This window comes from Somniosus microcephalus, chromosome 1, assembly GCF_052327205.1.
Source record: "Somniosus microcephalus isolate GS21.2 chromosome 1, FLI_Smic_1.0, whole genome shotgun sequence".
In the NCBI taxonomy this organism is placed as follows: Eukaryota; Metazoa; Chordata; class Chondrichthyes; order Squaliformes; family Somniosidae; genus Somniosus; species Somniosus microcephalus.
Window position 1 is genome coordinate 400,561,526 of NC_140987.1, and position 18,069 is coordinate 400,579,594.

The window sequence follows — 18,069 nt, forward strand, 5'->3', positions numbered from 1 at the left end:
CCTGTGCAAACTCCTGACTTTCAACTGACACAGGCACCTTCTCCATCCAGGCCTGTGTCAATGCCAACTGCTGTGGAAGCCAGCGATGACCGCCGGTATCCTGTCAGAGAGCGGCGGCCTCCAAGACGCTTGGATCTGTAGGCTTAGTGACTTACCCACAAGACTGGGGCAGAATAAACCCCAGGGTAAAGTCAGGGTTTGAGGCAGTCTACCTCTACCCTAGGTTAGTTGAGTGTATTGAAGTAACTTACCTATTGAGGAATAATGTGGACCTTCCATTTAAGAGGGGAGGAAATGTTATTTATTGTGTGTTCTCCTCCCACCTGTGGTGGCGCTGTCACAGGAGATAAATGGTTGGGTATTCTCTCGGTTAAGTTTAGCTCTCTTTGTTTGGAACTTTCCAGAACTTCCTTTCCTTCCAATAAAGCAGTTCATGTTTGAATCTCTGAGTTCTGAGTCCTAAATTGTGTCTAGGTAGAAAGGTACCGACACAACACAACCAGTCCCTATCCACCACCACCCTGCTCCACCTGGCTGAACTTGTACTCACATTGAACAACTTCTCCTTTGACTCCACTCACTTCCTCCAAATTAAAGGTATTGCTATGGGAACCCGCACGGACCCTAGCTATGCCTGCCTTTTCGTGGGATATGTGGAACATTCTTCCTTGACTTCCCTGTCTCCGTTTCTGGCGATAGGCTATCGACAAACATCCACTACAAGCCCACTGACTCCCACAGCTACCTGGACTATACTTCCTCCCACCCTGCTTCCTGTAAGGACTCTATTCCATTCTCCCAGTTTCTCAATTTCCGCCGCATCTGTTCTGACGATGCCACCTTCCACACCATATGTCTTCCTTTTTCCTCAACTGAGGATTCCCCTCTACTGTGGTTGGTATGACCCTCGACCGTGTCCGTTCCATTTCCCGCACTCCTGGTCTCACCCCTTCCCCTCCCTCCCAGAACCACGATAAGGTTTCCCTTATCCTCACCTTTCACCCCACCAGCCTCCACATTCAACGGATCATCCTCCGCCATCTCCGCCACCTCCAACGTGATCCCACCACCAAATGCATCTTGCCCTCCCCTTTCAGCATTCCGAAGGGACCACTCCTTCCGCAACACTTCTCAATCACCCCCAACAGCCCCTCACCTTCCCGTGCAAACGCAGGAGATGCAACAGCTGTCCTTTTACCTCCTCCCTTCCCACTGTCCAGGGCCCCAAACACCCCTTCCAGTTGAAACAGTGATTTACTTGTACTTGCAATTTAGTATACTGTATTTGCTGCTCACGATGCGGTCTCCTCTGCATTGGGGAGACCAAACACAGATTGGGTGACCGCTTTGCGGAACACCTCCATTCAGTCTGTAAGGGTGACCCCGAGCTTCCGGTTGCTTGTCACTTTAATTCTCTGCTCCACTCCCATTCTGAACTCTCTGTCCTCGGCCTTTTACACTGTTCCAATGAAGCTCGAGGAATAACACCTCATCTTTCGATTAGGCACTTTACAGCTTTCTGGCCTCAACATTGAGTTCAACAATTTCAGACTATAACCCCTGCCCCCAGTTTTTCAGGCGGCAGCTGTTGATGATTCTGCCATCCCCATTTGCAACATTTAGGGGGCGATTTTGCCAGCCCTTGGGAGGCGGCTATGGAGGCCGGGCTGCCGGGAAAATGGCAGAATTTGGGAGCGGGTGCCCAGCCCGCCACCATGCCATCTTCCTAGGAGGCAGGTCGCCGTCCTGCACCGGGTCGCGTCTCCTTGGAGGCGGGAAGGGATTAAAGCCTATTAACTGCCTGTTAACAGGTATTTAACAGGCAGAAAGTAGGATTATCCCCTTTTTGCCCTCACAAGTGCGGGCTTCCCGAAAGATCCAAAACCTGCCAGGTCAGCGATGTGAGTACTAGGTCTGCGGGGGTCGGGGGGTGCAAAAGTGTGCTGTGAAGGTAAGTTATGGGTGCAAGAGTGTAGAGGTGAGTATCTGAGGTAAGTGCAAAATGTTAGTAAAAGTGTATTTACCTTTGTTTCTTCCTGCAGGCTTCAGTCGGTATGTATGCGGAGAGTCTCGCACCTCCGTGTTGCAGATGAGAGATGGCCGTTGCATTCTCAGATGCAACAACCATCTCATTTCTGTGAAAGAAAGAAGTTTGATGAGGTCTTGAATTCAAGAACTCATCAAACTACAGAGAATGTCACTGTTTGACAGCTTCACAGAGCTGTCAAACGATGACAATTCATCTGTCAAAGATTTTTGACAGATGAAACGTCATACATTGACGTTCTCTGCCACCGGCTTTCCCTTAATTGGCCTGCTAAGCCCGCTGGGCGGGCTTAACAAGGTCAATCAAGGGAAAATAGCGTGGGTTGGCCACAAATCGATGGAGGCGGGACATCGACCTGCCAAGCAGCAGTCCCGCCTCCAACGCGCCCCCATTAACAAAATCACCCCCTAAATCTCTCCTGCCTTCCATCCTAGCACAGACTGTTCCTCCCTCCCCTCCTTTTTCCCTGCCTCTGCACCTGCTTAAAACCTGTTACATCCCTAACTTTTTCCAATTCTGACGACGGGTCACAGACCTGAAATGTTAACTCTGTTTCTCTCTCCATGGATACTGCCTGGCCTGCTGAGTGTTTCCAGCATTTTCTGTTGTTATTTCAGATTTCCAGTATCCGCAGTATTTTACTATTGTATTAAAAGTGCAGGGCTTATTTGAACTGCTGGCTGTTTTCCATTGGGAAATGAATGAAGTTTCTTGATTGAGCAATCAAGGCATCTGTAATCTGCATGATGCACCTATGAATTGCAGGTTTGGAGATTTGATGCATATCTCTTGCTGCTGTTTGGAATGACCCTGTAGTGGAAAAAAAAGCATGGAAGCCACTACCTTGATAGTCATCCCTGTCCTGGAAGTTGGTTTCCTGGCCTGGACAGAAGGCACACTTCTACCACAACCTACCTTGGGATATATCTAAGTAAGTCATCCTTCGCCGGTATAAATGGTGACATCATAAGAACAGATGCTTATTGATTGCCTACAGTATAAACAAGGTTCCATTTCATATCTCCTCTGATTCTCCTTCAAAACCTGTAGGTATGGCGTCTTGCTTCCCCATCTCATCCTCCAAATCCTGGTCCTGAATTTGCAAGATCTACCGCTCAATCGGGGTCAGACCACACAATGTTGTTGCCTCCCAACCAGTTGCAGAGATCTGCTTCCTGTTCTGCAGTGCCTTCTCGAACAAAAGCAAGCATATATTGATTATCTGACACTGGTTGCATGGAATCTGCCTAGCTCCACCTGTGAAGTTACATTCTGTAGAGTTTGTGAAAGTAGAATGTATTGATCATGGAAGGAGCTGGCTACAGGTTGACATAGACATTTTGCAATGAAGGAGGTGGTGGTGGACGTGCCCAATGTATTGTGGTGGGAACCCATGGGAAAGTGGAGAGATGTGAAGGAGTGCATGGGTAAGAAGGACAGGATGATGCCAGGACTATATGCTATCATATCTAACTTTGAGCACCCACCTTGGCAATCCTGGTGAAATTCTTGAGTTTTCTTGCTACACTACAGCCACGTCCTCTGTACAGTACACTACCACCATCTAGCATATTCTTCGTCCCACTGTCCTGCACACTGTGTGGCTATGACAGAGAAAAAGAATTTTGAGCAGGATTTTCTGTGCTATCCTTGTCAAAGCAGTGGGCTCCCGAGTCTTCAGACTCTCTCAACTTCCAAAGGAAAGAATGTGACGATGCAGCTTTCAGATTTTCAGGAGATGGAGCCAAATTTCCAACAAGAGGCTGGCAGCCAAACTTCCCAAAACAACACTGTACCTTTAAACCTCTGCATATCTTGAAGGCCTGCAGTAACCCTCACACTACCTCCCCCGAATGGGTCTATCGCAAGTTGTAGACACAAGACATGACTAGTCCACAATATTTAAATGACCTGAAGGTGGAAATATGGGCATGTATGGCTATGTTCAGGAAGAGTGCATTTAGGATGCATTGTTGCCCAGCTTGCACTTTAGGGGGTGAGGGTGTGGGGAGGGTTGGTGGTGGGGAGGGTTGGTGGCAGGGAGGGCTATGTGAGCAAATTCGGCCCCAGTATGTCTTAGGCTATCTATTTCTTGTGTGTAGCAGGAGGAATACCCAGAGGTGGAGATCCTGTGGCTGATGACTCGAGCTTGGAACACTGGGGCTTCCTTGTACAGTTTGGGGAAATACTCTGAGGCAGAACGGTGGTGTGGGCTTGGAATGCGCTTTCTCAAACATCTGGGATCTCTCAGGGCCAGCTATGAAAGCCAGGTAAGAGCAGCCTCACACTAAGAATCATTCACTTACAGAACAAATGATAAAACCCCTTCTTTAGTCATTAGCCTTGATATATAACAACAAAAATTTGCATTTATATAACACCTTTTAATGTAGAAAAACTTTCCAAGGCACTTCACAAGCGTAATAAAAAAAAAACAGATGCCAAGCCAAAGAAGGATATATTAGCAGGGCTGACCAAAAGCTTGCTCAAAGGGGTAGGTTTTAAAGAGGCTGTTAATGGAGGACAGGGAAGTGGAGAGGCGAAGGAGTTTAGGAAGGGAGTTCCAGAGCATGGGGTGCAGGGGGCTGAAGGCATGGTTGTCAATAGTCACTAGCAAGACAGTATTTATTGGCCATTCCTAGTTTCCTTGAGGACATTAAGAGTCAGCCACGTAGTGTGGAACTGGAGTGACATAAATGCCAGACCTGGTAGGGGTGACAGATCCATTCCCTGACGGATATTAATGAACTAGTTGGGTTTTTATGATGATTAAGTAATTTTAATGCTCGTTTTTATCAAATTAACAGATTACCTTCACTTTTCCAATTTCCCATGGTAGGATTTGAACTCTCAACCTCAGGGCTGCTGGTCCAGTACCATGATTACTAGGTTACCGAATCCCATAAAAGTCTTCTTCCTCATTTGCACATCTCGCTATGGCCTTGCCCCAACTACCCATTGAAGTCAATAGCAAAGAAAATTAAAATTACACGCCCCCAGTTCTCTCCACTGTCGAAGGTTTCCTCAAAACCTACCTGTTTAGCCATGCCTTTGATCACTTCCCCTAACTATTCTCCTACTTTTACTCCATGTGCATTCCTCCCTTCCCCCTTTTTGTGAAGTACTTTGGAATGTATTGCTACATTAAAGCTGCTATATAAATGCAAGTTATTGTAGATGTATGTGAAATAGTGATGACCATTAAATGATGCACAAGTAACTAAAGAATATTTTTTATATCCGCATAGTTATCAGCTGCCCACTTTTCACACGAATGGACAGTGTTTCTAATCCTCTCATTTTAAATAGCCTCATAATACATTGTGAGTCACCTCTTCTGTGCACGTGCTGAAACACTGAGTATGTACAGAAGAGGTGACTCCGAATCGATTATGGAGTTAGTTCAGCCAGCTGTTCCCAGCTCCCAGAAAATAGTACGATCAGGGTTGAAAGATTGTTATGTGTAATTAGTCAGTGCCAACACTGATAGCAATTATAAAAATCTTCATTAACAGGGATTATGGCTTCAAAAGTTATTTCACTCAACATATTTCAATTCTAGAGCTTCTCACAATTGAATATTCTTTTGGCAAGCCGTCAGCACACTAATCAACATAAAAACACTTTAAACCTTCTTATCAAAATGTGTGTGTATTTTTAAAGTATGGGTAATTAGAAATATAAAAGTTGTGTGCAAGTCAAGGATGAAAACAAAAGTCATTTACCTACTGTCAAACTTAGTGGCCCATCTAAAATGTTTTGTGTCTTAACGTTTCAATATAAGTGAGCCTTTCTGCGTTTTTTCTGGTTTTACTCCTTCAAAAGGTAAAAGCACTGTTACTATTGAATATTATCAGTACTATACAATGGTATTGCAAAATGCAATCCTGCTTAAAAGGTTTTCTTAAAAAACACAGACGTATGTATGCCAACCTATAAATGTCAGAACAGCTGACAACAAATTTACCACAAAGAACTATAAATCTCATTAATGAGGTGACAGCAATTCACATAGATGTGATAATCAGGTCACATTTTAGTCTTGTGTGTCACATCTCACTGTGGTAAAAACTGCTCATCATCCAGATCTCGAATGTTAGAAGTGAAGTGGCCTGAGCAGTCAGATGACCCAACAGACTGGTAGGAAACAGATTTCTGATCTCAGCCAGGCTGTCAGGAAAAGGTGCCAAGGAAAGGTGAGCTACTTCTTTACTGGAAGGGAGGGAAAAGTAGAAAGGAGAGTTAGTCAATCTGAGTCACCCCTGTGTAGCACCTAGTAGCTGGATGTAGGCCAACACTTGCAGAGACCAGGGACATAGTTGCCAACCATATGCTTTTTGTGTGGACCATCAGTGTTTGGGGCTCCGGTTTGTGCCGTCCATGTTTGGCCTAAAATTAACAGAATTCAAATTACTTCTCTCCTATCTCGCTCCTCTGAATTCGGTGGCTAATGAACTAGACAGGTCCCAATACTCCACTTTGCACGTTCACTAATGTCCTTTAGGGAAGGAAATCTGCTGTCCTTATCTGGTCTGGCCCATGTGTGACTCCAGACCCATAACAATGTGGTGACTCTTAACTGCCCTCTGAAATGGCCTAGCAAACCATTCAGTTGTACCAAACTGCTACAAAAGACAATAATAAGAATAGACACAAAAGGCATCAAGGGGTATGGGAAGTGAGCAGGAATATGGTATTGAGATAGAGAATCAGCCATGATCATACTGAATGGCCTACCCCTGCTCCTATTTTTCTATGTTTCTAATAAAACCGGACGGACCACCTGGCATAGACCTAGGCATGGCTTCGGAAACGACAAAGGCACACCCCACTCAGTCGACCCTGCAAAGTCCTCCTCACTAACATCTGGGGACTTGTGCCAAATTGGGAGAGCTGTCCCACAGACTAGTCAAGCAACAGCCTGACATAGTCATACTCACAGAATCATACCTTTCAGCCAATGTCCCAAACTCCTCCATCACCATCCCTGGTTATGTCCTGTCCCACTGGCAGGACAGACCCACCAGAGGTGGTGTCACAGTGGTATGCAGTCGGGAAGGAGTGGCCCTGGGAGTGCTCAACATTGACTCCAGACCCCATGAAGTCTCGTGGCTTCAGGCCAGGCATGGGCAAGAAAACCTCCTGCTGATTACTACTTACCGCCCTCCTTCAGCTGATGAATCCTCCATGTTGAACACCACTTGGAAGAAGCACTGAGGGTAGCAAGGGCACAGAATGTACTCTGGGTGGGGGAACTTCAATGTCCATCACCAAGAGTGGCTCAGTAGCACTACTACTGACTGAGCTGGCCGAGTCTCTGAGGACATAGCTGCCAGACTGGGCCTGCGGCAGGTGATGAGAGAACCAACACGAGTGGAAAAACCTACTTGACCTCATCCTCACCAATCTACCTGTCGCAGATGCATCTGTCCATGACGGTATTGATAGCAGTGACCATCACACTGTCCTTGTGAAGACGAAGTCCCATCTTCACACTGAAGACACCCTCCATCGTGTTGTGTGGCACTACCACGTACTAAATGGGATAGATTCAGAACAGATCTAGCGGCTCAAATCTGGGCATGAGCCGCTGTGGGCCATCAGCAGCAGCACAATCTGTAACCTCATGGCCCGGCGTATCCTGGTTGAATGAGGAGTGTAGAAGATGCCAGGATGCCAGGTGCATCACCTGGCGTACCTAAAAATGAGGTGCCACCTGGTGAAGCTGCAACACAGGACTACATGCATGCTAAACAGCGGAAGCAGCATGCTATAGATCGAGCTAAGCGATCCCACAACAAACAAATCGGATCAAAGCTCTGCAGTCCTGCCACATCCAGTCGCAAATGGTGGCAGACAATTAAACAACTAACAGGAGGAGGAGGCTCCATGAACATCCCCATCCTCAATGATGGCGGAGCCCAGCATCCCGATTGGCAAGCTGCCTGTGAACGCTGATTTAGTGCTCACTGCTCAGCGATCAGATGGAAATGAGGCATGATGCTCAAAATGGCTTGGGCCTCTCACCAAGGACATTACAATCACCCATCCAATGTCCTTACAAAGCAAAAGTTGCCCCCAACATGTGGTCCCAAAATTGTATTAGGATCCTGCAATAGGACCCTGATTTGCATATTATAAATAAGTTCCTGCCTGAAACAAACAGGCAGGCGGTTGGGCTGACCTGGTAAAGGTCCTCAAAAATGATGGCGGCAAGACCTATGCCGCGATTTTCCAGGGTGCTACTACTCTGTCTTCAGAATCGGGGACCCTTTGTTTTAAAACACAACCCTTAAAACAAATCTCAATCCCAAAATCCTTTTCATGAAGGAAAAAATGATGACAATCCTGAAATGTGTTGGAGATCATTTGTCGATGCCTGCCAATCTATGAAAATATGTCTTTTATCCCTCTGTCTGTCTCCTACCTCACAACCCGTATCCTATCCATGCCACAAGGTTGTCTCCAATTCTATGTGCCACAGTTTTACCCAGTATTCCCTTGTAAAGAATCTTACTAAGTGTTTTCTGAAAATCCTTGTATATGACATCCATTCAAGGGTGCAGAAGACAAGGGTGCAAAGATATTCCTCCTCCAATTACCTCAGTTACTCTGACATAGGACTCTACTTGGTTATTTATGTTGATGTAGGGCAGCTGTCTCCTGCACCTAATTATGCCATCTGATGTACAGTACTCTCAAAAACTTGCAGCACTTTTTAGGAGATTTACAGTGTGACCTAACACCTTCGAGGGAGGGAGCCTTATTCTGTTCCAACAAAAGATTCAATGGGCTGAATTTTAATGGGGAAGGTGGGTTGGGCCGGGGGGGGCTCCAAGGCGGTCGGGAAACCCAGGAGAACGGGGATGGTGGGGGGGTCGGCCCGTGAGTAGATCGGGGGTCGGGCATCGGCCCGGGAGTAGATCGGGAGGAGGGGTTGGGGGGGGGGTGTTGGTGGCGGTCATTCGGGAGTAGATCAGACAGGGGGTCGGCCCAGGAGTAGATTAGGGGTCGGGCCGTGAGTAAATTGGGGTGGGGGGTTGGGGGGGTGGCCCGGGAGTAGATCGGGGGTTGGGCTGGGAGTAAATTGGGTTGGGGGTGACGGCCCAGGAGTAGAATGTGGGGTTGGGCCGGGAGTAGATCAGGGGGGGGTTGGGGGCCATGTTATTATTTCTCAAGAAAACAGCACTCAGTCCATTGGAAGAACAGATTATATTGGCCAATAATCCATCATAAATTGTATTGTTCTTCAGAATAAACATTCCCCTTGATAAATTGGATATTAAACAACATACTGTATTTACAACCGACTGGAAATGGTAAAACTGCAGTCTGAGCAAGGGTTCCATACCGGGTATCATCAGCAAGCTCACCAAGAAACGAAATAGGGATCTTTAAAAAAAAAAAAAAAAATTCACATCACGCAGCTGCTGATTAAAATTTTTGAAGTAAGGTTGCAATATAGTTTCTAATGTTAAAGGAGGTGAGTCAATTCTGCTCTGAGACTAAATAAATATCAAAAGTTAAACGGTATCAGTTACATATTGTCTTCCTGCAAGATGTTCCATGGCTCGGACGCTGTATCTTTGGGGAACACACCGGGAAGCAAGCGCTAAGTGAATCGATAGTATTCTGTACACTTAATTATCTACAAACACAGGCAAACATTCTGCTTTTGTTATACGCACTGTCTAAAAGTCTGAACCAAACTAGGTCTGAAAATTGTTGACACTAAAAGTATAGTGATCTGGGTTGTTATGGTTGAGGTTGTCCACCGGGTGGTGCTGTAGCCAATGCTGCTGCTAAGGTCAGGGGTTTCGCTTCCTGTATAGGTCAGCACAAGGTGGAATGCCAGGATGCTGATGCCGGCTGTCTGTAAATGTGTTTCCCAGTTGTTAATAAAGTACTCGTGTTAATTCTAACATCTAGCCTCTTTGAGTTCCTTGTTCCACTTTCTGGATTTATCACATTTGGCGACGAGGCAACTAAAGGACCCTGCATAAAGAAGAAAAGTCTGCCGGGACGTTTAAACAACAAAATCATGAGCTAAAGTTAGCTACAAGCTGGAAGGGAGCATGGCTGCCACGGTAGGAACGGTTTCCGCTTTTGATATTCAAGCACAAACCTGGGAAGAATACTGTGAAGTGTTGGGTTATTTTTTCGAAGCAAATGAAATAAATGATGCCGGAAAAAGGAAAGCCATTCTGCTTAGTTCAGTGGGAAGCCAAACCTACAGTTTGATGAAAAATCTGCTCAGCCCTGAAAAGCCTGGAGACAAATCATTTGTTGAATTAGTGGCCTTGCTAAAAGAACATTTCAACCCTAAGCTTAGTGAGATTGTACAGCGGTTCAAGTTTAATTCAAGGAACAGAAAAGAGGAAGAGAGCATAATGGACTATGTAGCGGTGTTGCGTAAATTAGCACAAGATTGCAATTATGGGAACAACCTGAAGGAAATGCTGCGAGATAGGCTAGTTTGCGGAATTACGGACAACCGAATGCAGCGTAGATTATTATCCGAGACTGGGCTTACTTATGAAAAAGCATTGGAACTTGCTCAAGCCATAGAGACAGCGAACCGAAATGTAAAAGAAATACAGGGTTCAGACAGGGCTAATGCTATGCAAGTTGCAGGTCAGGTTGTTGTGCACAAGTTGAACATGCATCAGAAACCACAACGTAAGCATGTGAAGGCATGTTATAGATGCAAGGGCGATCACCTGGCGAGTGAATGCTGGTTTCTGGAGGAAAAGTGCTACAAGTGTGGGAAACAAGGACACATAAAACGAGCTTGCAGGGCGAAATCACCTGTGGAGGAATCCAAACCAAAAGGGGGAGGACAGCAAAACCAAGGGAGAGAAGTGAAAAAACATGGAGCACACCACATCAGTGGGGAAGCTGAGGAAGAAGAGGACATGTTCATAATGTATAGCATGTTAGAGAACATTCCAAAAGTGGCTCCTATCACATTGCAACTGACAGTAAATGACTCTAAGGTGAACTTTGAGGTGGATACAGGGTGCGGCGTGACCATAATGAACAAGGCAGAGTACTCAAAATTGTAGAACCGTGCAAAAGTTCCAGAGTTAAAGCCTTGCTCCTTGCATCTTAAAACATATACAGGTGAATGAGTAGCGACATTAGGTACAGCTAAGGTAACTGTGCAACACAGGGACACAGTAGAACAGCTACCTGTAGTTATAGTATCAGGTACCGGACCAAACCTGTTAGGTCGGGGCTGGATAAAAGAACTTAAATTAGACTGGGGAGCAGTACATCAACTAGATGCGGGCAAACAGTTGACTTTGCAAGAAGTGTTGAGTGAACATGAGAGTGTGTTCAAGGAGGAACTTGGCATGTTTAATGGCCCCCCAGCTAAGATTTATGTAGACAAGGAGGCACCGCCAAGGTTTTTTAAACAACGACCTGTGCCTTATGCCATGAAGCCAAAGGTAGAGGCTGAGCTTGACCGTCTATTGAGAGAGAACATACCGGAGCTGGTGAAATGTTCGGAATGGGCAGCTCCCATAGTACCTGTTTTAAAACCGGACAATTCGGTAATACTCTGTGGAGACTATAAATTGACTGTCAATCGGGTGTCCAAACTAGAGCAGTATCCTATTCCCAAAACAGAGGATTTCTTTGCAAACCTGGCTGGAGGAAAGAAATTCACAAAGTTGGATATGAGTCATGCCTACTTGCAGATTACACTGGATGATGAATCAAAGAAGTATGTCACCATAAATACACACAAGGGCTTGTTTACATATAACCGCTTACCGTTTGGTGTCTCATCTAGTCCAGCTATCTTCCAGAGGACAATCGAAGGTGTACTGCAAGGGATTCCACATGTTTCCATCTATCTGGATGACATTCTGGTGATGGGAAGAACCGACCAGGAGCATCTGAGCACTCTGAGAGAGGTACTACAGAGATTGGGGAGGGCAGGGTTCCGGCTCAAGAGGAGTAAGTGCACTTTCCTGGGGAATGAGGCAGTGTTCCTGGGACACAGAGTAGACGCCACCGGGCTCCATCCACTCAAGGAGAAGGTACAAGCACTGTAGGACGCCCCTGCTCCTACAAATGTGGCTGAGTTAAAAGCTTACCTGGGACTGCTGAACTATTATAACAGGTTTTTACCAAACTTGTCAACAGTGTTAGCACCTCTTCACAAACTACTGCGCAAGGAGACACAGTGGCAGTGGGGAGAGGAGCAGGGGGTTTCATTTGAACAGTCCAAGAAACTGATGCTGTCGTCGGATGTGCTGGTTCACTACAATGCAGAGAAATACATCATTCTCTCTTGTGACGCTTCACCTTACAGGGTGGGAGCAGTTCTTTCACACTGCATGGAAGATGGAACTGAAAGACCAATAGGGTTTATGCCCCGAACTCTAACACCAGCGGAAAAAAACTATTCCCAGTTAGACAAAGAGGGGTTAGCAGTAATGTTTGGGTTACAGAGGTTCCACAAGTACATATATGGCAGGAAGTTCACCATATGCACCGATCATAAACCTCTCTCTTTTCAATGAAATAAAAGCAGTTCCGCAGATGGTGTCACCCCGGATCCAGAGGTGGGCCGTGACGTTGAGGGCATATGAGTATGTCATCGTCTACAAGGTGGGCAAGTACCATGGGAACGCAGATGCCTTGAGCCGTCTTCCACTGCCAGGCACACCTATCCGTGCAGCTCCAGAGGACAGAGTGTTGATGTTGGAGGACACTGACACGGCACTTGTGACTGCAGAGCAAGTAAGAACATGGACAGGTAAAGATCCAGTACTGTCTAGAGTTCGAGAATATGTGGTGAGGGGATGGCCACAGCATCCGGAAGGGGCTGACTTCACACCCTACAGTGTCAGGAAAACAGAGCTGAGTGTGCAGGATGGTTGCATGTTGTGGGGAGCACGAGTGATTATTCCACAGCCAGCACGACAGTCTATCCTAGAGCAACTACATCAGTGTCACCCTGGGGCCTCGCGTATGAAAGCCTTGGCTAGGAGTTACTTGTGGTGGCCAAAGCTAGATGAGGAGATAGAAAATCTAGTCAAGACCTGCAGCACTTGTCAGGAACACCAGAAGGCACCAGCAGTGGCTCCTCTCCACCCCTGGGAGTGGCCGGATAAACCATGGAGAAGATTGCACTTAGATTATGCGGGTCTATTCATGGGGAAGATGTTCCTCATAATCATTGATGCACATTCCAAATGGATGGATGTTTATCCTGTAAATTCTGCTTCCGCCACCACTACTATCGACTGCCTGCGTCGGAGCTTCAGTAATCAAGGGCTACCGGAGATCGTGGTAAGTGACAATGCCACTTGTTTTGTGAGTACAGAGAGAAAAGAGTTCTTGAGGAAAAATGGCATAGTGCAGGTGACCTCGGCTCCATATCATCCGTCCTCAAATGGACTTGCGGAGAGAGCCGTACAAACATTTAAAGAGATGATGAAAAAAAGTGCAGAAGGGAGTTTAGCAGCCAAAGTGTCACGGGTTCTGTTCAGCTACAGAATAACACCTCAATCCACCACAGGACTCTCTCCTGCTGAGATGTTATTAGGTCGTAGACTACACTCCACTCTTGACCTTGTCCACCCAGACCTAAAAAGGAAAATGGAAAACAGACAAAACAAACAAAAAGAGAACCATGACAAAAGAACAAAGAGCCGAAGTTTTGGAGAAGGAGATGCGGTCCTTACCAGGAATTTCAGTTATGGACCTAAGTGGATTCCTGGTTTCATAGACTCAATGACCGGTCCAGTATCATACAAGGTCATGGTGGGAGATGGTAGGGTAGTACGCAGACATGTAGATCAGATATTTACCAGACAAGGGGAAATTGAAATGAAGGTTCCAGATGCAATGGCTGAGGACAGGTTGGCCCCCAGTTATTCAAGTGCATCTGTGGTGACACCACCAGGGACAGCGACAATTCCACAGGAACCCATTCGTCAAGAGGGAACCATCGTTGCAGAGTCAGATACTCCAAGCACTGCTCAGGAGCAGCTGGTGGCTTCACCACAAACAAGCAGGGACTTTACTGTTAGACGTTCACAAAGGTCTTGCAAGCCACCAGAGAGATTGATACTGACCTGTTAGATTCGTCAAGTATGGAACATGGTGAATGGAGACTTCTTATGTGACCCTTAGGAATGGTTGTTTGTTAAGAAATTCATACTGAAATCTTAAGGGTGGAGGGATATAGTGATCTGGGTTGTTATGGTTGGGGTTGTCCACGGGGTGGTGCTGTAGCCAATGCTGCTGCTAAGGTCAGGGGTTTCGCTTCCTGTATAGGTCAGCACAAGGTGGAATGCCAGGATGCTGATGCCGGCTGTCTGTAAATGTGTTTCCCAGTTGTTAATAAAGTACTCGTGTTAATTCTAACATCTAGCCTCTTTGAGTTCCTTGTTCCACTTTCTGGATTTATCACAAAAAGTGAATGGCAACATGCTGGAAATGCTCAGTCACCAAGCCATCCCTCCTTCCATTTCTTTAAGATGTAAGACATGGCAAGCGGATACTCGTTGCACACGTTCCGGTTGCATAAACATCTCCTCTCGCAAACTTTTTTTTTCTGCCTTTACTAACTATTCTTGCAACAGATTGCGTGGGAGGCGTGCCGGGAGAAGATCAGGTGGGTGGGGGTGTTCGAAGTGGATTGGAGGCCGGAGGAGCAGCATGTGGAGAACCAGAGGAGGGGCAGGGATCCGAGGCATGGGAGGGGGGAGGCCTAGTGCAGTGATCAGAGGCGGGGGGGGGGGGTGCTGGCCGCCTCCCGACGTTAAAACTGGATGTGGGTGGGTTGGAGGCAGGTTCAGGTTGGGATTTTGATTTTTAACAATTTAATTACCCCCACGCTCCTTACCCACCTGTTTCTTTTAGGTTGAAATTCCCCCCATTGTGATTGTAAATCAATGAGAGTCTTTTTTGTCCATCTTTTTTGCATGTTTGCATGTTCCCTGCTGATTAAAGGAGGAGCGAAATTCACCATGGTTAACTATCCTAGTCATGTCTTGAATAGGAGTTGGGAGAAACAAAACTGTCCCAAGCATGGTGGAGTTTTGCAACTTTTCTCAGCAGAGATGAAGCCAGTATTCACAGAATCACAGAAACCCGACAGTGCAGATAGAGGCCATTTCGGCCCATCGAGCCTGCACCGACACATATCCCACCCTATCCCCGTAACCCCACGTATTTGCTAGTTAAAGTGGGAGGATTATTTTGTGTGACAGCTTTGCTTGATTTTAACTAGTTTAGCTTGTGCCCTTTGGTAGACACTTCTCCTTTCTGCTTTGGTACCACACCAATTTCCCTTCACTCCCTGTAAAATGAGTAATTTTTGAATGCTTCAGCTGAGTCTAAATTCATTGCACTAAGTGTCAGCCTCTTCTGTAAATTAACTCAAAGAGTAGTTTGTTCACTTGTAAGTATAAATATAAGGTAACTAATCTGATTGGATCCCCTAATTTATTTTCCTAATTCTGCACACAAACTGTTTCCACATTCATTGCCACGATTTCCTTCATGATTTCAATAAACTTGAATCATGTTATTCACTTCTCATGTTTTTTTTCCATGAGAACAGATATAGTTTCTCTTCACAACACATTTGTTTTCTAAGAGAGAGTATACTCTATTGGGAATTATTTTAGAGCAGAATATTCTCATTTTACACCTCAGCCATTTCCTCAAAGATCTGCTTAGAATTAATGAATACCCTGCTGATGCAGTTCTCCCTCCAATTTAGAAATCCTGATATTTCAGATCAGTAGGTCTCTGATTTATTCTTCAGGCAGTTAGTACCTGCATTGGCTCAACAAGGCCCAATCCCCCTTTTGACCTGAATGTCGTAACTAGTTGATTATTAAATAGCAACATACTTGTTGAACAGGATCCAAAATTAAGGGGAGGTTGATCTTTACTACTTGTTACTTGTTCCTTGAGGGGTTGCATAACCTGTGGCAGCGACTCAAAGCTTGTCATCACACAAGCAGTCAAACCCTAGTGTCGAGATTGGTTTGGGGGTTTATTGGTATATTCCCTATAGGTAACTTGAAAATGCCAATCCCAGAGGAGGGATACAAATTATGCATTACAGCAGTGATTGATTTCAGACTCATGAGACTTTCGCTATAAGATCGGTGTTCTCACTCCTCATGAGACGAGCAACTATTCAGTTTGCTTGTTCAGTTGTAGAGGCTAAAATCTTGGTCAGTGTTGGCAGCTTATTGATTATATTTCAGAATCTGATACACTGGCTCACTCAAAAGTAGCTTTTTCAATCCTGGTTCAAGTAATTGCAAGATATTGGGGTGTTTTGTGGTTTATAGATTTGTAAACCATGTGTTACTTTAACTTGGAGGATGACATGGACAGGGCCGCCCTTAAGGAAAATGGCAAACTGGATGAACTTATATTTTGGTGCCCTTTCTTTGAGTTTAAGTATGTACTCGTATTAGCAAAAGTTTCAGAAATAAAGCTGTAATCTCAAAAGTTTTTTTATAATTTAAGTAATAAACAATGTAAGTCATAAAAATAACATTATAGCTAAGTGACAAATAAACTAAACATTAAATTAAGCACTAAACTTAATAAGTAACAAATTATAAACTTTGTTTACCAAGATATTTTGAGCCGCATTATTCTCAATAGACAGGATGCCAGAGAAGATAGCCTGTTGATCGATCGCAAATATGTTTTTATGAGCTTCAACTTTGAGAAGTTCTGTTCGCTACTCGCCACCGATATGGGCATGGTTAACAGGTTCCTGAGTGCTAGCCTTGTGTTTGGGAACATGCTCTTGAAACTTGAAGTTTTCTCTTTTTGAGGAGCACTGCAGTCCATTGGAAGCAGACTTTGGAAATAGCCAAGTTCTTCGCAGAGGTCAACGCCGTTAATATCAGACCCTCTTAACCACGGCGCCTTGTAAGGCTGGCCCTGGATATAGATACTGATTTCCCATGGAGTGTGATCTTGTGATCCACTGTTGATTCATGCTATCCTACTTAGTTTCAGCAATCTAGGATTTTGGCTGTAAGTAACTATAGGTGGGGAGGAAGCTCTATCATCTGATTCATCCACCTTGTTTTTATTGGGTGTATGCTTGTTTTTGTGTTTTGATCTGAGTATAGAGATAGTCACACTTCTTAACCTTCACTGTTTCCAGGAAACATTTGACAGAATTCATCCAGGCATACTTGCGTTGGGGGAGGTCCAATAGGCACAGAGGATAATAATTTAATAGAACAAAACCTAATTAATTTTAAATAAAAATAAGCTTTAGATTACTGACGGAAATTAATTAAGTGCAGTATTGAATTGAGAAAAGACTTCTCATAAAAGATTAGTTGAGATGCAGCTAATAGGAATAGTGGGAGAAAAAGAACTGTAGACTGACTATCTTACCATGGTTTTTGGAGTAAAGGAACTATAGAATGACTATCTTACACATGCTGTGTGGAGTATCATGAAGATGAAAACTTGTGTGTTACACATATTTGATTGTCTTTTGACAGATGATGGGTCTCTACACTGAAATTTTGGATAGAATGGATAGAGAAAAGAAGGTACTCCCTATTGAAGAGTAACAGAAAAGTAAGGCATTTCCATTCAGTGGACATGGGATGCATCAGGAATGTGAGGGTAGCAATTCTTTATAATAGTGAGCTCATGCCTAAATTATCCATTCCATTTGTTCATTTAAGAATATTTTTCTTTTGTATTGACCATATTCACATTAATTTCAGGTTAGATAGTAAGTCCAATCAAGAAAATGTTAGAGAAGAGACGTTGGGTTATCTGTAGTTCATCTAGGATTGCTCAGAAGTTGTACAAACCGTATGTAGGGCAATATCCACAAAAAACTATGACACAACAAAGATAGTGCTTTCGGAACAGCTTGTCATATTCTGGTTGTAAATGTAAAATTTGTAAGTAATACGCTGGTTTCCAGACATGTTTTAAGAAAATGTTTAGGAATGTGAGATTTATTAGGAAATAAACATTTGGCTTCAGACTGA

At 44.9% G+C, this 18,069-nt stretch overlaps 1 protein-coding gene across 1 annotated transcript in view; it reads left to right on the forward strand.

Annotated features, from left to right (window-relative positions):
• Positions 1-18,069, forward strand: part of tex11 (testis expressed 11) — a 300,617-nt gene extending 282,548 nt beyond the window's left edge. The window contains exons 28-29 of the mRNA XM_085992186.1: positions 4,150-4,317; positions 17,566-18,069. Of these exons, the coding sequence (XP_085848312.1) occupies positions 4,150-4,317; positions 17,566-17,637 (240 nt within the window). The 3' untranslated portion in view covers positions 17,638-18,069. The remainder of the gene's footprint in view (positions 1-4,149; positions 4,318-17,565) is intronic.